The 21,983-nt window shown below is 28.3% G+C and overlaps 1 protein-coding gene across 2 annotated transcripts in view; it reads left to right on the forward strand.

The window, feature by feature from the left end:
* The window catches only part of LOC126740224 (heterogeneous nuclear ribonucleoprotein C-like 2), a 446,026-nt gene that overhangs the window by 258,355 nt on the left and 165,688 nt on the right, over window positions 1-21,983 (forward strand). For both annotated transcript variants that reach the window (XM_050446161.1, XM_050446160.1), the window contains exon 4: window positions 14,016-14,094. In XM_050446161.1, coding sequence (XP_050302118.1) covers window positions 14,016-14,094 — 79 coding nt within the window. The remainder of the gene's footprint in view (window positions 1-14,015; window positions 14,095-21,983) is intronic.

Raw genomic sequence — 21,983 nt, forward strand, 5'->3', positions numbered from 1 at the left:
GGGAAGTTCCTTTATTCCAAATATTTGGAAATTTTCAGGGGTTAGCTTATAAATTTTAAGAAAATCAAGTGGTTTTAAAATTAAAATTGCTGCGCCAGAGTCAACAAGTAACTTTATATTTAAGGGTTTTACATGAATATAAAGTAGTGATTCATTATTTAATTGGAAAATTCGAGTTTAGTTGTAGGGGGATCTTTGTTGATCACACAATTTTCGGATAAAAAAATCCTGATTGATCTCCAGTTCAATTTCGTCATTGTGTTCAGTGTTTAAAGTTGGTTTAACAGAGATTTGAGGTTTTAAATTTTTATGGCACGTTTCAGCCTTATGCCCAAATTTAAACTCAACATTTAGGAATTGTTAATTTTAGAGGCGTTCTTTGACCCGCTTGAGATTCAGTATGAGGCCTTGTTGCTTTAAAAGTTGCATCATTTTGGTTACTAATAGTTAATTTAGAGAACTGCGCGTTTGTTTGCTTGAAAAATTGTTGGTTTTGATAATCGATTATTAATTGCTTGACTTTTACTATTGAATTAAGTTTTAAAGATCTTAAGGTTTGTGACAATAGTGACAACAGTGCTGATTTATTATGAAAGTTGGTTAAGCATTTCTTTTCAACATCATTAAGACTTATGTCATATTTTATAACCTCATGAATTCTGATTAATTAATTTTCGACTCGTTCTACGAAATTTATTGGTTGCTCATTAACATTTTGCTTAAAATGGCATAATTCAAAATTCAAGCAATGAATATCCAAAATTTCACCGTACTGCTCCAAGAGTGCAATTTTAATACTAACCCAAGAGTTAAATTCCCTTGACCGAATAAATTCAAAAGCTGGACCTTCCAAACGGCTTTTTACAAGAAAAGGAAAAATATCAATTTCATTTTGAGAAAACAAAATCAACTGAGTCAATGAAATTATGCAATTTGGAACGATTGCCGTCAAAACTATTAATTAAGCTAATTGCTTTATCTGAATTTAAGGTAAAAGCAGTTTGAGAGTTTGAGGTTGATGTCTCGGTCATATTAAAAAGAAATAACAAATAAATTTGCAATTAAAAAAAAAGAATGAGAAAAAATTAGATAAAAATGAAACAACAGAAAATTAAAATTATACAATCAAACTCACCCTGCAATTCAGCTCTGGTGTCCTTTGAGAATAATTGCCGCCTCGTACGTCGTTTTCCTAAGGGTGGCCGTACACCTTCGGGATGCTGATACTTCTTCCAGATTTCTATGGTACACAAGCTAAGGGTGTTGTCTTCAAAAACGCTGCAAATTCCGATTAGGCTAGGGCTTCTTGTAGTGTCCTAAATTCAAGTGATCCACAGACTAAGGGTAGTTCGTAGCTTAACGTCAGCTTCAATGCACGCCAAATTCCGCAAGGCTATGGGTGCGTGTTGAAGACGTAAAGTATCTTCAGCGCGAATGCAGAGCTAGAGTCGGTCTTTCCGTTCACGTAACTCTCACGAGATGTGTGTAATCGAATAAATTCAAAAGGGAACAGCCTTATGTTCTTCCCGGAATAATCCTACCGACTGCGCCAGTTTTGATGTAACAAAAAATGGAAACGATGTTTTTCCGTAAAAAATATAATTTTAATAAAAAAAATCAAAGTTGAAAAACAAACCGAATGACTTTACTCTGCGGCGGTACAATCAATTCTAAAAACTATATTAAGCTTAATTTACAAATATACCAATGCTGCATATAACAATTTTAAGAGCGCGAGATAACGAGAACTGTGATCCGGCTTCGCTGATGGTCGCATGGCCTAACATATATAGCTTGTAAAAAGGTATATACACAGAATTTGTTTAATATTTATAGAAATGGTTAAATTTGAAATATTATATTTTTTTTATGACACTAATTAGTTTAATTTTGCCTAAATATTTCCATTCTTTTAAGTTTTTTAAGAAAATATTGCTTAAAATATGAGAAACCCAGTATGGCTATCATTTTTTAATAATATAGCTCTGATAACCTATAATGCATTATAGCTCCTGTGGCCTTTGGGCCGTATTTTGTGTCAGATATAATAAAAATTAAAGGAAGAAACATTTTATAATATCCTTAAATATTATATTCAATCAATTAATTAACCTATGAATTACTATAACAAATTTAAAATGACTAGATTCCTTTTTTATGGTTAAATATGTTTATTATAGTTTTGATGAGCAAAGCGTTAATTTCAGTCTACGTTCACTAAATAAGATATTATTAAGATTTTAATATTAAGAGATATATGATTTTTTAAAACTAATTTACAATAAAAGGCAGATATTCTCTTTAACTTTACAGTAACCTCCCTCCCAGACATTGCTTTAAAGAGTTTAAAATCAGAGGCATACATCAAACTTGCAGATGAAGAGAACACTCAGATAAGACTCACTTAGGTGAGTCATCGATAAAAAGTGAGAGTAAAAGCCCAAGTTTACTACCCTGAAGAACTCTTAACCATGTTATTTTTATATACTGATAAAAAAGATTTAATTAAATTAAAAGATTTTACTGAAAAACATACGATAGACCTAGGCTTAATAGACCTATAATTAAAAATAAAATTTTTCTTATTGTTTTATGAATTGGCGAAATAATTCATAACTTTAAAATAACTCACCAGAATTTACTGTCTAATTGATATGGTAAACTGATAAGTTAGAGGTTTCGCTAAATACTTAGTAAACCTTTATTAGTATATGATAAAATTTCATTTGGATCAGTAGATTTTCCAGGGTTAAATTTTTTTATGCTAATGATTACATCACTCTCACTAATATGTTTAAAAACAAATGTAGCCCACTCATTGTTATCCATGTAAAAATCAGCACAATCAGGCATACCATACACAGATTTAAAATGTTGCGTAAAAAGGGTTTATCAAAATTGATATCTTTTAATATCATTGCTACTCTTATTCCTGCACTTTTGCATTTAGATTTCAAGAAGATTCAGAATGTGCTTGGTTCAAAAACTTTTTTTTAATTGAGGGTTTATTTAAGTTATATTCAAATATTGTTTGACTCTTAATGTCAGGTCTAAGTAGCTAATATTCATTACAGTTAGAGCTATCCTTAGTACTTATTTAATAATTCCTTTTAATTTATGAAATAGATCAAGAAAAAAAGAGATACTAAACTTTGCGAAACGAGCAAATTTATGGGATTTGATTATTCCTGGAGCCGACTAAATGATTATATCAGTATATTTTTATTATATCAGTAACAATACAGTTTTATTATAAAATATAATAAAAACATCCTGACATTTAAATGACATAAAATACTAGTCGCATTCAAAAACTAATTAATAAAGAGTGAAGACGTTACCTTAAGCATAGTTGTAACTATGTATTTTCGTATTGACTGCCTCATCACATAATTATATCACTTGCACTAAAATGCAAGGTCAAAGCTGGATCATAGGCATCTTTAGGACCCAAAAGATCTTAAAGCCTTTTAGTTTTCAATACTAATCAAGGAAGGATCTAAAAAATTTACTTGGCTTAGATTCTAGATATTAGGATACAATTAACAAAATAAGACAAATTAGGATCTCCAAGCAATACCACATTTGAATAAATTTTTTAAAAATAGGATATATTCAAATAAACTTAAATATTTTTCATACAAAAAACATCTAATTTTGGTTTAAAATACACAATAGACAGATAGACAGAAGTATTTTTTAAAATTCATAGGGTAATCGTTAAGTGCAATAAGGACTTCTCCTGTCATGTCTACTCTGTTCGAACAAAAAATTGTATATTTAGCATCAAAGAGCTCATAGTTATATATGCTTTCATTTGGCCATGTCTCGGTAAAAGTAAATACATTAAACTTTCTAATGAATATATCAAACTAATTAAAAGTTTGGTATTTGCTAAAGAACTACAGGGATTTTATTAGTATATGAATATTGCTATTTATTTAAAATATAAAAATATTTTTTAAAAAATTAAAAACGTTAAGTGGTTGACTACTTAAATTATTCCAATTAGTAAAAAAAATATTAATTAAAATTTGTATGTTGAATTGATATGCAAATTAAAATTTCTTTCACCACTTCGTGGTTAATTACTCCGTAAGTTTCGCTTAATTGTAAATAAAATTCTAAAGCAAAACTTTTAAAATTTAAAAGCTGAACTTGCTGCAACAGCACGCCGACATTATTATGCTTTCAAATGAAAAAAAAATCCGCAAAAGTTTTTTTTGTTAGTTTCAAACTGTATGGCAATTCCCACCAGTAAAACCGTAATTGTTTTATGCAAAACCCCGAGAATTAATGTTGGAACAAAGGGAACGAAAAGAACTGCACTTAATATATTTCATCCGATAAACACCATCAAAGTTAAAAGTAAAATCGAGAAAAGCGTAGAAATACAGCATTTAAATGAGCTTTTCAGAAACAGACATTTGTCAAATGGTTCGCGTTAAGTTTTTTTGTAGTTGCGGTTGCTCGCTGAATAGAAATGAGATTGCTCGAGTTATTACGCTTGTCCGACACAGTTTTTAATAATATACTTTTTTCTGTGTTTAGAGACAACTGACGTGGACAATGGAATAGACTAAAATGGTTTGGAAAGATTCAATTCAATGATGCGGAACAAATTGAAAAAACAAATGAGTTTACTTGTTTCGTTGTCATTTTGCCCTTTTATGCATGTCATACATGATTTATATAGCGGTTGCTTTTAGCATGTACGATTTAACTCTAGACAGGTATTTAGTAAAAGCAATATTCGGCTTGTAATATGTCCTGAAACCCCTTACTAAATGTGCCCTTTTATTAAAAAGTATCCCAAATAAAGCTTACACATGTATTTTATAAAAATATTTTTACGTATATAGGGGAGACAAGTTACCTTTTTAAATGGATTGGTATTTTTTCAGTTCATGTATCGTATGCCATACCTAAATCATAAATAGCTTAACATAAACAAGATTAATGATTATAATATGAAAAAAATATGAATAAAATGTTAATAAAATTGACATTAAAATACTTTTCAAATAAAAACAAGTCTTGAACATTTTCGAAGTGTCTAAGTTTTGGCATTCTCTTTCTATTATTCTAAAAGAATTATATATATTCCGACCTTGTCATGTAGACCGCATTTTTTATTGACTTCTTTCTCTCTAACAATTAACCCTTATGCTGCTGAGCACAACTCAAATATTCTTGAGGAATAAATAAATCAAGAAAAGCGTGTAGTTACAGAAGTTTTTAATAAGCTAGAGTTAAAGCAAAAAATTACAACAGTTCATCAAAGGTTTACCCTGATGAAGGACCTAATCAGCGGGTTAAAAATTGCAAAAGGTAGAGTAGAGCAAAAATTTATATTATGCAAAACAAATAATACACAGTTTATATAGCTGTTGGTGTGTATATACCATCACTTCTATTAGCAAATGTTTAAAGTTGGAATTATTGTAATACTGTTAAAATCATATTCTTGAAGTATCCTGCAAGAAATTTCTGTCTATTTGGGGATTGAAATTTACTCAATCCACCTTGGACAAATGATGAGTTTGGATTTCTTATCGCGTATTCACACAGCGATGTAGCGCATCAAGTGGCTCAAGAACTTGGACTCAAATAAATTTTTAATAATTTATTTGAGTGTATCATACCGTACAATAAAACGACAAGTTCTGATAACTTATACTGAGTTCAACGGTATTTTAAAAATGGAAACTATAGGGATCTCATACTAAATATATAAATGAAGATTGTTTTTATCATATCATACATTAGAATTGCCAAACTCAGAGTCAATTGTAAAAAACTCTTATATGAATACTTTTCTAAATATATCACTTGCTTTAATCATAGTATTAAAGTGAATCATAAATCATTTTGGAAAATTATAAACGATAAGCGCTTAAGCCATAGCTTACCAAGTTCATTATTTTATGGTAATTCTTTAGCTTCAACTTATCAGGATATTGCTAATCTATTTAAAGAATTTTTTCAGACAGTTAATGTGGATAATCAACAGGTAATTGATTTGATAATATCAAAAAAAAGGTAGTTATAAATATAAACTATCAAGGCAATTTTTAGACCTGAAATTTTTAATAAAATTGGTAATCTCCTAAATAAGTTATCCTTAGGCCCAGATTTTTTATTAAAGAATGTGTTCGTATCATCATATTCATTATTCGTATTATAGTTATTAAACCATTTCAAATATCAATCTTTCCGGATGCTTGAAAGGAGAGCGTTAATGTACAATTTTTTTAAAATGGCTTTAAGGTAAATAATGAGAATTACTATAGTATATGTATTTAATCCGCAATACCCAAATTATTTGATTGGTAAGTAAAGAACACTGGTCTTATCTCTCTGGAATAGCATGATTTTTAAATAAAAAAAAATCTACCATGACAAATCTGATCACCCACCTATTGATTTTGTGCCGGTCAAAGCCTCTGTCTACCTTGAGGTTTTGGAATTATTTACGTTAAAAATTTTGCATTACCCTAGTTCCGGTTCAAAAATATTGGTGGTACCTTCTGTATATATTTATAAAGATATTTTTACAAAATAAATCTAAAAAATAATTATAAACTTATAAAATAAAATTAAACCAAATGAAAAGATTTTTAAAAAAGTTTTGATTAATAAAAATACTCTAAATACTTCCACTTATTTAATATTCAGTAAGTACTAAATCAATAAATAAGGATATTTTTTTTCTGATAATAGGTGTTCAAATTAGTCTCCGTTTTATTTAATACACTTTAAGGTCCTTTTACTAAAAGACCAAATTTAAAAAAATAATCTTTTTCTTTGTAGCATATAGTAGCAGCATCTAAAATGATCTGTCCTAATTGTTCTATAGTATTAACTACAACTTTATATATTAACATTATACACTTTATACACAAATTTAAACAAAATCGGTCAGGTCAGGTTTCTTCGACCTATCAAACGATGAAACTACATTTTTATATATAATAAATCCAGGACTGTAATTATGAGCAAACTCAATGTGAAATACCTTTTTAATCATTCAAATCATTACACAAGAAAATTGTTACCTAATAAGTTATGAAAACTGCTATATATATTGCCCTCAACACTCTTTTTTTCGCTCTTAAAAATTCCTAAATGTCAAATATTCTGGACAAATATTTAATTTTTTTTTAATTCTTAGAAAAAAACATAAACTTAAAACTTTACCACCCCGCATCTCACTTTATATCAACTTTCAGTTTATTTAAATAGAGGTTATTTTTGCGCGTACCATTAATTAGCGTATATACCATGTCGTTTATCTAACTTTAATCTATTACATTTTATATAAGTCCCTCCATACCAAATATCATCAGTTATAAATTACAATTACGACGTAAACATTAACAGATAACGCTGTTCCAATAAACAACCCCTTTACCCCACAAAACTTCGAGTTGTTGGAAGTTGCATATGTATTTTGGGCGAACAAAAGGAGTTAGACGATGTTGGGAAACTTCAAGTGCATCGACAATGAATCGATGTTTAGAAATTGGAAGTCGAGGCCGCTCAAGACTACCGCGATTTTCATGTGTATGTGAGTGTGGATGTTGAGGTGGTTTCGTATGCGTCCGCAGCTTCAATATGCCTTTATAAACGTTATATTCAGTTCACTGGTTTTTAGAGTTAAATGGGAGAGTTTTGAGGTGTGTTAAGTTTTATGTACACTAATACTGCTATTATGATTTTCGATAAATTATTACTGTTTTGTTAAGCATCTTATTACTATGTGTATTTGTTTTGTTTTATTATAAAACGTTATATATAACGTTATTATATAATGTTAGAAATAGACGGCGTTTAGATTCCACGACATCGAAAAGAAATTTTTAATCGATCATTTTCTTATAATATTACATCTGTAGTGAATAAATATATTATTGATCTTTCGCTAACAACAAATAGCTTCCGAAAATGCATAAAATCTAAGCTCCAGAATTTTATTTAAAAACAGAGCAATGCATTTAAAAATATGAATTTTGGATTTGTTATAGGTTTTTATTTTTGTATATTCTCTTTTTTATTTTATTTATGTAAAAATGTTTTAAATGTGTTTCCTCCATTTTTGTGCACTATTTATTTATTTTTCTTTGAATATTTACTATTAGATACTTTTTTTGGATAAATTATTCTACTTTATAGGCTACAACAACCCTCAACTGTGTTAAGAAGCTGAAATTATACCATTTAATTCGCATTTTGTCTGTAATTTTTTGTTACAATGATGTTTTTTTTTACAGCTTTGTAAACATATGTATATATGGATTAATAAACGTTATTATTATAATATAAAAGAAAATTGAATGTATGTATTGTAATGTATTTTTTAGTTAGCGGTTTTATTATTGGCTGTACAGATTATGCTATGATGAAAAGCGTAAACGGTTTCATCCGTCATTTAGCCATCGATTAAATTATGGCACGGTTGCATGATTAAAGCTTTTGTTAACCATAGGATAAAATAAATGTTGTTCTGATCTACTATCAGGTTTATTTTTAATACTTAAAAATTAAAAATTAAACGCTTGAACGGGTATTTTGGGTGACTACTAAAAAATTAAATTATTTTTACCAATAAAATTAAACATAGACACTTGGAGTTTAAGACATGCTCAATATAGCACTGATCGAAATTATAAAAATTTTCCAGGGTTGCCAAAAACAAAGTTTGAGGCTTCAGCTACACACCTCGTCCGCAATATCCATTATTTATATAGTTTCTGGATGAGACGTTTCCTACTAGAGGAATTTTGAAAGGCTATCGAATGACACCAGATGATCCGATTTATTTCTTCTTGATTTCTATGGAAAGCATCTTTAATCGTCAATTTATTTTACGCAGTCACAAACTTTGACAAATTTATAGAATGACATCACCAACATGCGTGAACAAGTAATATGAAATATTATTTACTATGATCACTTTAAACAGTTGCTGTAGATTTTTAGATGGATATAATCCTTTAATTGTTTAAATGGATATAACTTGTAAAAGACTTATTCGACTTTGTTTAGTTTAGGCTTATTTAAATCTGAAATGTAAGTACTTTTAACTATTGTATCTGGTATGAGAATCTTTTTAGCAAAATTGGTAGGATACGTCATTTGAATTAGAAACTATTACTTAGATTTTTCGATAAAAATGTAAACGGTATGGCATACTTTTCTTAGCAAAATCAAAAACTAAATTGAATTTATTAGCAAAAACCTGTACACTGCACTTGGATCTCATTTTTATTTTTCGAGTTATTAAGAAAAGAAAAATTTTTGTCCCTTAATATAGCTATGTCACTTACCATTAATAATTATTGGATTTCTGTTTTTATTTGGCATCTACCAGTTTATCGAAAAATCCGACTAATCTAAACACTAATAATAACTTAAGTTATTATAATAATTATAAAGGATAATTTGATTTATAGATTATAATCCTAAAAATTTAAACCATGTTTAAAGGCCAACGGGTTATAACCAAAAACAAATATTCAAAGTATCCACCATTTTGTAAAATGCATTGCTCAATTTTTTTTCTACATACAGTAATAGTTGTTTCAATTTCTGCTTAAGAAAGAGAATTTCGGGCATTTTAAATACACTTTATAATATTTTCTCTTATTTTGGGCCATGTTACTGAAGATCTATAATTTGTGTTCATAAGTAATAGTCTAACACAATTAGATCGGTAGATCTATGTGAATATGAGAATAAACTAAAGCTTTCAATTCAGCGATCTGAATAACTGTTACTAATTTGTATTGTTCGAGAATAATGTGCTAGGTAACTATCATATTACTAGATAGGTAGATATCACTTTTACACATTTATACTTAGGTCAGTGAAAATATCTTCTAACAATATTGATAATATATTATGTAAAAAGTTGAGATATTATTCACCATTTAAATGTTCGCAATAATAAATAATCCAATAAGTCTATTTCTTAAGTGAATACATGATATACCTGAAGGATACATGATATGGATGAAGATTCTTTCAAAATTCGAAACAAAGAGAAATGATTAAGGACTCCTAGATGAAGCGAAATTTCTCTCGTGCTCTAAAACGGTACAGCTTTAACGTACGCAAGATTGTTCATAACATTATTCTCATGGTTTCTGGCCGGACGGCTTCTAATGGGAATATGAAATGGATGTACAATTCCCATTTTCCTTAATGGTGTTGCCAGTCATCGAAGTACTTTTCTGCTATAATGCCTTTGTTGAGGGTATTTCATAGCATATTCACCACTGGTGTCAGTTTAACACTGTTACATCCTGAATTATTATTGGTAATTTTTTAAGGTATATATGATATTTAGCAACGTCATTTTTAAAAAAGAGAAGCTTGACTTCAACTGCCTGCAAAAAATTAAAGTGTCTTTAAGTGCCTGGATAATTTTTTTTCAATTTCTTCCCAACCGGTTGGAGTATGCTCACCCATCATTATAATACATTTCTTGATAAAAATCTCATATGAACTGTATTTTTATTTCTGTAGGAATATTTCTGGAATCCCTTTGGGGATAACAATGTTTCCGGTTTATTCTGCAATAATCAATATATTCCTTTCCTGGAAAAAAATCCAATTTGACAAAAATTAGTGAAACTTTGGCGCCCAACATATATTTCGAATGGACCATAGGAGTATCTTGATTGAACCATATTCCAAAAATATCGCAAGCATTATGAGAAAAAATATTGAATTTTCAATATTGAAGCTATAGACGATAAACGCCCTTTTCCCATCCACATTTAACATCTAGACATAATCTATGAAAAAACATTGTTTAGTTAAGCCTACTATAAATTTGAAAAAATTACAATTATAAGTACCAGTTATCTTAAGTACCAGTTCTACACATTAAAGGAAAGATATAATAAATGTAAAAAAGGTTTTAATTGATTTATTTAAGTCACTTAAATTAACCATCGTCGACACTTGTACACTCTTCCCTAGTTCCCCTAGAAAAAACCAATGATAATCGCTCTAGATATTTTGGTGTTCTCTGTCGCTCTAGATGCACATCAACAATATATGAAACTGTTTAAATCAATGCAAAAAGATGTTTTTGCCTAAAAATTACTATATTGGCCAGATATTGCCCCTAGTGCCTCAAAGAACAAACGTTAAAAGCCGGACTGGTAGAAAAATTGAAGGCTATGTTAGAATTGTAAATAACTTCGAGAAGAATAACTTAGAAGAGAATAACATAAATAATAATTTTTTAAACGTATCAAAAACAGACTTTTTTTTTTAAGAAACCTCTTAAAAAAATAAAGTCGAAAATAACTTAAAACCATTCAACAGCCAAACGTAGGTTTAAATCTAATTATATCAACAAATATTGAGTGAAGATTTTTAAAATGAACGTGCAATAACTTAAAGATTTAAAATTTGTAAGCAACACTAGTTAAGTTAATTAGGTAATCCTTGAGTCATTTTAACAATAAAAACACACTGTAAAAATACAATAATGAAAATAAATTAAAATAATGAATGTGAATTGGAACAATGGTTAACTGTCAAAAATCATTATTTGTAAATTCTGAAACCTGTCGTTATTTTTTTTATATCTATCTAGACGCCGTATTAAGCGTCAAAATTTCTTATTTCGGTAATTACTCGAAAAGCAAAAAAGATAGCTGATTGCGATTTTCAGGCTTGTTTGAGCAAATTTAATTTACTCTTCGATTCTATTATCAAAATTATAACATGCTAATTAGAGCTTTATAGAAAAATCAAGTCTAAATTGAACAAAATTGGATGAGTCTTTTAAAAGTTATAGCCATTTAAATAATTACACTTTTACTGCCTTCCTCTACTATGAACCTCGGTACATAAATGAGCCTGATCAAAATTATGAAAAATTTTCTACAGTTTATAGTTATGTGAAAAAAATAAATTTTAAGCTGACATTTTCCGAAGAAAATTAAAATTGCATTATTGACGTTTTAATTACGCTACCATTATCGCATAGTAGTCAAATTGCGAACTTAAAAATAATTTCCATCCTACAAGGACCTTATTTTAATTCATTTAAAAAATTGTGATAATATGTATTTGACTCTAATACTCTGATACTAAAAATAATTCGTAATAATACCATTAAATAAATTGGCATATATCAATATATTATTATAATATATTATAATGAATAAACATCTAAAATAGGATGAATTCGTTACTTACATAGAAAAAAAAATTTAAATCTGTTTTAAAATTTGTTTTTTAAGTACGTGAAATACTTAATTAAAAGAGCTGCTCATTTTTTTATACGTATCCTGATAAAATCAATGCTTATACTGCATTATCATTTAGGGCAATTGCCTGATATTTTAAGATTTTAGATATTTTACGAATTTCTTATTTTCTGAAAATAATATCTTAAATATAATAGAAATTTATATCTCAACTAATATTAAATTACTATCTAAAAATTGATCATTCTTAAAAGATAAAAAAGCAGTAGTTGATCCGTGCTGCAAAAGAATCACAATCTATAAATATATAATACAATTCTAATTAATATGTTTTTCTGTTTTTGTTGTTTTGTGTTTTATTTTTTATATAATCTGTCTAAATATATTTATTTACTTATTCATAATGTTCATATTTGGATGTACATAGTAATAATACTTATAATATAATGATATATGATGATCTATAAGTATAAATAAATATAAATACTGTTTTCATATAATAATAATAATAACACATTAAATATTCATTTGATACATGCTCGTAAGGTTATACAATGTAACTCTACATAATTTAATAGAGTAAAATGCACCTAAGTAACAAAATATCTATTTGTGCAGAGCGTTGTCACTTTAAGGCAATACAATGTATCGAAATTAATTTAATTAACTAAAAGAAATACAAATTTTTACCAAAAAAAAGAGGAAAAAACTCTGATATAGATATTCTTAAAAGTATTTAAATGTTCATATAGAAGTTCTACGTGGATCTTAATAATTAGTTATTAATTCTGAAATTATAAAATATTTTATACGATGATACCTATAAGATTATCTAAGGGTAATATCCTAATAATATGTATTATCTTATAAAGATAATTCATTTAATTTGATTTTTGTTCCAAAATTACTTTGGTTCGCTATTTCCTTCCTTTTGCGCCAAAAGCATTCTTATCGTAGCTAAATGATATTCTTAACATAGCTAATCGAATGTGATTCCTGTAAATCATTGTTTTATAATAGAGCTTATACACGTATGTATAATGTTTCTTTAGACAAAAATATGCAATTTCTTTATTACTTGATAAGAAATCAATTGCTAATTTCTGCTGTAAAACAGATACAAATAAATTACACCATTCCAGTCGCTAAATAGATCTACAATAAATTAAGACCGTATTTGTTTTTATTTGCATGACAGTACCTTCAGTAAGATAATCTAAAGGTCATCTAAAGACAATTTATTCATTTTATTCTACTTGTTTTTTGTTTCAAGAAGATATAAGATTCATCCGTCCTTTCAAATGTTGGACATGTCACTTTTAAGCCACATATCTAACGTTTTTATAATTTTGCAATAACTTAATCTATTTAGCTTTAATTTTAAGAAAATATATATTCGCAATTTTGGAAGTGGATACTGTCACTCTTACTCCAAAATATAGTTTACATGTCAATACAAGCTTTACTCAAATTGACTTATTAGGTATTTCAAGTAACAAAAGACACGTCTCATTCATGAATAACAACAGCATAAGGTTTATTGTTATTGTTGTAGACCAAACTACGGCACTAAGGGAACACGAGAGATACGTATCTATTCTGTACCTGTTCACTATTGGTCAATCTAGCATAATAATTGTTCGATATCTATCATGTTTAGTATGATTTAGTCAGCAATAGCGTATAGATTTAATGCCTTTAAAATACCGTTTATGGGTTAATACTTGACATATCCAAACAAATGTAATTAAAATAACTAATAACATAATTTATTCTTTTTAGATTTTCAAGTCACATGGATGGATATACTGGAACTAAATAAACTTAGTGCTGTTGCACAAAAGACCAAAGCACCATCCAAGTAAGTATGATAATATTTTTAATTAGTTTCAGAACAGTCTTACATCTTTTAAATCTTAAATGATTCAAAAATACTTTATGTGGCATAACTTAATTGCATATAATGATCCCTTTATATATAATGCATTTTAAAACTTTTGTATAAGTGTTTTTGGGAGATTATGTATATTTTTTGGAACAAAATTAGCTAACGAGTACCCACCCTCTATTTTTTCCTTTAAATTTAAAGAACAGTAACTAAACGACTGCTGGGGTTGGGTCTCTTGGCTATTTTTCATGGCTTTAAGGGCATTAAGAATCCATCGAAGTAATTTGAACTCGATTGAGCGAGAAAATTGGGCTACCACGCTCGCCCTAAAACTGCCCTATAAGCCATTAAAAGTTAAGTTGCCATTTTGGTTCGAGTATACAGCATCGCAAGGAATGTACGTAAAAAAATTTGATAATCTTTGGCTCCTAATAGAGTTTTCTCATCAGCTTAAGAATCTAATTGATTTTATAAAGTCATTCGTTTATACGATTATTTGTGAAAACTTGAAACCAGAATGGCGCAAATAGAAGCGGTCAAACTTGAAACCGGAACAAGACAACACTTTTTAGATGTCGTTAAAGTTCAGATTGTTGGAAGTTTTGTCTGTGCAATTTCGGTCCTTTCCTTGGATAAGGCTTTTAACCAAAGTTTTACAATTTTATATTTGTTATGCATGAATTTTAAAAATTGTTTAAATTATGACAGAACTGTTTAATTGTTAAGTACTAACATGTTCAAAATTTAATTACATACGTATGGCTTATTGCATATTCGTTCAGTCATTGCAAATCATATATGTATATGATGGTTTTATTTAAAATTGTTTATTCATTATTTCTGTACGCGATACTCCATACCTAAAGTGCATAACTAATGAAACGTAACGTAGTAACGTCTAATTGAATCAGGCAATATAGGTTAGAAACCCCCGATTTATGGGAATTAGTTGAGATACAGTGCTCGTGAAATGGACAGGCATAAATCTGCATCAGTTTCAGTTACAACACAAACCAGGTTTACATTATACAAATTAATTTCTGCATTCGACAATTATTAACCGGACTAGAGGCTGTATTTGACAAATTATAGTACATATAGAATGAAGTAGAAACGAATGTAACGTGAAATAATAAATTTTCTTTATATGCATTTATTTTTATTATGCAGTGGTTGTATTTAAATTATTTTAAATACACAGTTTATTAGGAATATACGTATGCATACAAAATACAATATAATTACGCAGATACTATAGTTATTTGTACTTAACTACCTCATTATACTTGTAAATATAGTTAAATATTTATTATATAGTTATATAATTAAATCGATTATTTCTAAAAAGGCCTAAGTGCCGTTTCGGCCATTTTGTTTTTAATATGCTACAATAAATTTTGAGCCAAATCCTAGCGTTTGGTACAGAAAAAAACAACAATGCAGAAAAGTGAAGAGGAGCTATCTCAATCAGATAACCTTAGAAAAAGACGCCGAGGTGTGAGAAATGATGATAATTATCAAATAAATTTAATCAAAAAAGCTAGAATCAGTGGTACTGCGTATAAAGATGATAAAGGCAAGATGGTTGCTGCCAGGCAAATCAGAGGTGCTTGCAAGTAAGTTTAATAAAAGTTATATATTGAATAGCCTAGGTATATAGATAAGTTATTTTTTAAATGTAAAATGCAGTGTTTTACTAAGCTAAATGATAAGCAAAAGCAAATAGTGTTTGAGAATTTCTACAAAATGCAAAACAAGGATGAACAGGATATATATCTTTAAGGTCTGATACATCAGAACAATGTGACAAAGCGAAGAAGTCAGAAAAATGAAAACAGTAAAGTAAGGGAAGTATCTTTTGATCATTTTATTCGCGTTGGGGAACTCAGACTAAAAGTATGTTGTAAGGCTTTTTTAAATTTGCATTCTGTATCTGAAAAAAGAATCAAGAGAATAAAATCATTGATTAAAAATAATGTGACTCCCAGAGATAAACGTGGCAAAAATATTAAACGGGCAATGCCAGAAGATCAAAACATATTAATTCGTCAGCACATTGAAAGCTATCCAGTAAAAGAAAGTCACTATTCGGGAAAAGAATATAAATATCTAGATAGTAGACTTAATATAAAAATTATGTACGAAATGCTTAGATCCAAGTATTCTGAAACGAAAATTAAATACAGCTATTATTATACATTTTTTCGCGAAAACTTTACTTCGAAATTTGGGCGTCCTCAAATAGACACATGCGTAAAATGTGAAGAGTTGAATTTAAAAATCAAAACTCCCTCTCTTGGAGATGCCTCAAAAAAAGTTCTGTGGCTGTTGCTGAATTGTTGGTACACAAAAAGAGGGCCAACAAGTTTTATACGAAGCTAGAGGATACTATTATAGAGTGTCATGAAAGGGACGACGTGGTAGGGCTCGCATTTAACTATATGCAAAATCTTCATCTACCACATATACCTGTACAAGAAGTCTTTTATAAGACCCAACTAACGGTTAATGTATTTTGCATACATAATCTTAAAACGGAAAATTCTTTTTTTTTTATTTATCACGAGGGACAGGCCAATAAGGGTCCTAATGAAGTATGCACCTTTTTGCTTGATTATATAAAAAATAATATACCACCCAACATAAAAGAGTTAAAACTTTTTTGTGACAACGGCCCTGGGCAAAATAAGAACCACACTATTATAAGATTATGTTTGGCCCTTACAGATATGAAATTGAGCATTATTTTCTCATTAGAGATCACTCTTTTTTGCCCTGTGATAGGGATTTTGGTGTTATAAAAAGATACTTAAAAAAAATTGACAGAATATTTGAAATTCATAAGTACACAGAAATTATTGTTAATTCAAGTGCCAAATGCAAGTTTACTGTAAAAGAAGTTAAAACTAGTGAGATTCTTGATTTTAAGCAATGGTGGCCTAAGTTTTATAAAAAGACAAGCCTGTCTACTGAATCTCAAAAAAGAAATGTTCCTCGATCTTAAAAAACTTCTTTTGCAATTTCGACCTTTAATCATTATGTATATAGCTCTGAAACTTCAGGTTATGTAAGGGCATCGGAATATATTAATAGCATTTTTGGTGTTAATCACTTCCATTTGGCTTTACTGAAACACAACAGCCAATTTAATATTGAATGGCTTAAAATACCAGCATATCCTGAAGAAATGGTGCCAATTTTGGAAACAAAAATAGCCCATTGGCAAAGCCTTTATCAATGGGTACCAGAAGATAAGCAGGAATTTTACGTCCACATAAGAAATTCCTGGAAAACCAAAAAATCCAAAGCTTAATAACCTGAACCATCTTAATGGAACTGAAAACCATAGTTTTTTCAATTTTATTTTAAACTTTGTGAGAATAATGTTTTATTTCTATTTTTTATATGTATTATATTATTACTTTAATTTTGATTATATGTATATATTTTTGTAGCCATTTTTCACAATAAAATTACCATATTAAGGTATTGTATAAAAACCTAAAAAAGTAAATTTGTTTTATAAAATGTATATTTCTGAAAGGACCTAAGTTAATTTTTTTGAAAAATCTGTCTAATATATAAAATCAATAATTCTATATTGATTTCATTAATTTACACCTTTAACCGAACCATACTAATAAAAAAACGAATAATCAATTTAAAATATCAAGAGGTTCTGTTTTTCTCAAAACTTCTTAATATCACTTAGTCCCTTTAAGAAATAATTGATTCAATTATATATGTATATATGTATTTATAATTAAGAATGCAACTTTTTATTCTCCTCAACGCTAAACACCAATAGAAGTAATAAATAAATTTCTTTTTTCGATATTCCTACATACTAAAAAATGCTAAATTAGCATATACAGTATGATACCGAAACGACTTTTGTCTACCCAGGATTTTTCGGGTATTTAAAAAAGTAAAAAACGCTCATATCTGTCTAATATTAATTTTAATATTTGACGATATTTGGGTATAACGTAATAATTTATTTATAAACAAATGACATTATTCTCTACGTAAGGATGATGGATAGGTTCCTTAAAAATTTAAATAGGGATGGGGGTAGAGTTACATTTTTTAAGGTCATTTCATATTTTTTATAATGCCCAAGTTTTAGCTTTTTACCTTTGTATCCTATAATATGACCGCTTATCGATATATTTAAAAATAATTTTTTTTTGAAAACATCCAACAAACCTATTACTTACAAATTATTAAAATAAATATTAAAATATTTTCTTCTTTGAGACTACTAACTTGTTTTTAAATTGTTTGTATTCAAATCTTTTATCCATTACTATATGTTCATATTTATTATTAAAATTAATAGTCTAAATTTAATATTTTTAAACTCAGTATTTCAGGATACAAAATCTTTTAAACATTTATATTTAAGAATTTACAAACGGCAATTTCTATTTTTTTTTGAATAAATCATCTTTTCAAAAAAAATTAAAAGATAATTAATTGAATGATCTTTTAAGCAGGATATATTCCCTTAGTTCAAAATACGTACTTTTAGAGAGATTAAAGTTAGAAATAAAAACAAACACCGTTTGAAAAATTTGGATGGGCTGTCGTATTAAGGGATCTGAAGATATTAAGTTAAAACTTTAATTTTATAATCGGGATTAAAGAACTTTTAAAAAGAGGCATCGATCCTCATTCCCTTTTAATTTTTAAAGATCGTTCTTACTTTTGCGTTTAAGTTTATTTTTATATATTTTTTTAATTTATATAATTTTATTTTTTTAATCACCTATTGTCATAGAGTGTGCATTACTGAATTATAATTTTATCCCTCTAAAATCAAAAAATTAAATGCTAGCATATTTTGAGTATGGAAAATCAGGTACTGAAAGTTTTCGCTACACGATTCTTTATTATAATTTCGCATGCACAATCAACTACAACTGAATGAATAATGTTGCATACATTTGTTTTTTTAATTTTTTTAATTACTGAATATTTAAAAGAGAATAAAAAAGAACATTGAAAATGAAATATTAATGCGTTTTGCTTAAGTCAGCATCAATGTTATATTAATATTTATAGCTTAAGATGGTTTTACCGAGAACAAAATAAAAAAGCTAAAAATCTTATATTTTTAATACGAATTCATCGATAGAGATTTTCAGTTAGAACTAAATACACCCACACGATACTTTTTAACTAAACATTTTTAAATAAAAAGAAAAATTGTTACTTTACGTTACAATTGCTCCTACTTCAGTTTATATGTACTTTAATTTGTCAAATACAGCCCGCAGTTCATTTAATACTTGTCGATTGCAGAAATTAATTTGTATTTTTTTTTGTAATTATTGCTCATGGACTATAAAGGGTTAAGTTACTTCAATGTGTAACTTCTATTTGTAATTTGTAACTATAATTTATAAACATATAAAACTTTTGTGGATATATTTGTTTTTTTATCATACCAGTTTAGAGAAAATATATTTTAAAATTCATAAAGTTATAGTTTATTCACAGAAAATAATCTTTTGATATCATGGACAACTAATATTCTAGTCAAACTTATACTATATATTAAGTGAAATGGCATAAAGCTTATTATTTTCTGTTATAGGAACCTGTTAACTTTCTGTTATTATTGGAGTGTCATTTTTACAAGTACTCGCCTTATTTCTTTAGTTTGACCAATCTTTGTTAGAAAATTATTAATTTATTATTGTATGTAATATATATTTCTACTATAGACATTTTTACTTATAAAAAAAGTATGATAATTATGTCGGGAATAATGGTAAGATTTATATCCATAGGATATCTATTATTTATCCATGGCAATTTCGACTAAGCTTGGACAAATACTGGGCATCTACAATCTGGAAAGCTTCTATAAAAAAGAAATTAAAATTTTAAGCTGTGTCGGACGGACAAATTTTTAAACGTTAGTGTTGTAAGCTATACTACTGCTAACATTTTATATTTTACATTTAAGGTAGCTATCCAGAAGAATATCAAGGAGTAATTTCCTTAAGAGAGGTTAAATTAATCATTAAATCAGCATAATAACTACAATGGGCATTCATTCAGACAAACAAGAGGCATGAAATTATAATAGAGGTTTAACAATAGAATAATATGTGTGTTGTCTTAATTTACATTAATGATATCGGAAGCTGTGATTATGGTGCTGACTTTTTACTGATTTATATTACAGACAATATCAATATGATAAATAAGGTAGACAGTACTTGTAAGCAGATCGAAGCAGAAATATCATCAATCGTTGCCGAATAATCTACTGAACATTAAATTAAATTTTATTCAATACAAAAGCAAGCCTACTTTTTAAATTACTTCGAATTGCGATATGCTTAAAAATTTATAAATTAATAACTACTCTATAAACCACAATATGGGCACCAAAACTTCTTAATTTATTACAATCTATTACCAAAATATATTTATATTGGTTCTTAGGTAGAATTTTAAAATTAAGTCTTGCATAAAATTTAAATGGTTGCTGTAGCGTCGCCTTCTTCTTATAATTAAGACTGTCCTGAGCATCTTACTAGGAGAATTTTTGCTAAATACATTTTAAATTAGCTTTCTATTTAGCTTATTTAGCAAGTGCTTTAATAACTAATTTCAGTTTATGCAATGAGAATAAAAATAGCTTTATTAAATTAACTCATTTTACTGCTAGTAAGTTATTTTAAATATTTCATTCATTCTTAAATGATCACATAGCAGAAAGTAGGATGTTCATATTTTAAATTTTATTTTGGAAAAAAATATAATTTTAAAAGATTAAAAAAACATTATCTTACGAATGTTGCCATTTTAAATATTTTATGTTTAATATGCGAATCTAAAGTCTAATCAATCTAATTAAAAATAGGATTTATTCTTGCATTTTTCCTACAGCTAAATAAATTTTACTTTTTTAGGTTTACTTTAAATAAATTGCATTGTATACAGTACAATATTGAAAGATCACTTATTTTCACTTAATTTTCCTTGATGTACAGGATCGCTCAAAATCCTGTAGAATTCTGCAGTTGCTGTGGCTTTTTCCTCGTTATCTCTGTTGCTTTCCCAATAGTTGTCTTTATTAGTTTGCTTGGATATACATTCTGCTGTCTTTAGCAATGTTGTCTATTTTCTTGTTAAGGTCAATATTGTTATTGCATATTGTGGTTACTCTCCTATACAGGGCTTTAATGATTCCCACCTTTGTTAAACCAGGATGATGATGGTTGTAGTGCAAGTATTTTGCTGTATGTGTTGGTTTGCGATAGACTCATATCTTTAGGCATCAATTGTTGTTCTTTACAAGAACTTGATGTGTGGAATATTGTTATAAATATGCTCCAGAAAGATTTCTATCTCTGTACAGCTTTTGTTCCAAAGAATAAATTTGTTATCGACATATTGAAGTCACACCTTGAGTTTGAATTAAGCTGTCCTTATAGCGTGCTTCTCGAACCACTTTATGTATATGTTGATCGCCAATATAATGTTGTGTACTGAAGAAGGACGATCCCATTGAAAATCCTTTATCCTAGGCGTAAAACCAAAAGTCCACTGAGTTCTGAAAGTCCTTTCTAAGTCCTCTCTGATGGTGTTCAAAGATTCTCCAATGAGCACGTTTGTATAAAGAGTCTCTACATCAAATCTTACTAGTTTATCAAGAGGTCTAGGGTTAGTAGCCTGAAGGAATTCGACCAAATGAGCTGAGTTTCGTACAAGGCAGTCCGTGTTTTCTTGTAGTGTGGCTGCATAATGTTTAACAGGAATTTAGCAAGCTCGGCTGTTGGCGAAACCTTAGAACCTTGAAAAATTGCCAACACCTCTCTTCTTTAGGTATTTTACGAAGT

Source organism: Anthonomus grandis, chromosome 9, assembly GCF_022605725.1.
Source record: "Anthonomus grandis grandis chromosome 9, icAntGran1.3, whole genome shotgun sequence".
NCBI lineage: Eukaryota > Metazoa > Arthropoda > Insecta > Coleoptera > Curculionidae > Anthonomus > Anthonomus grandis.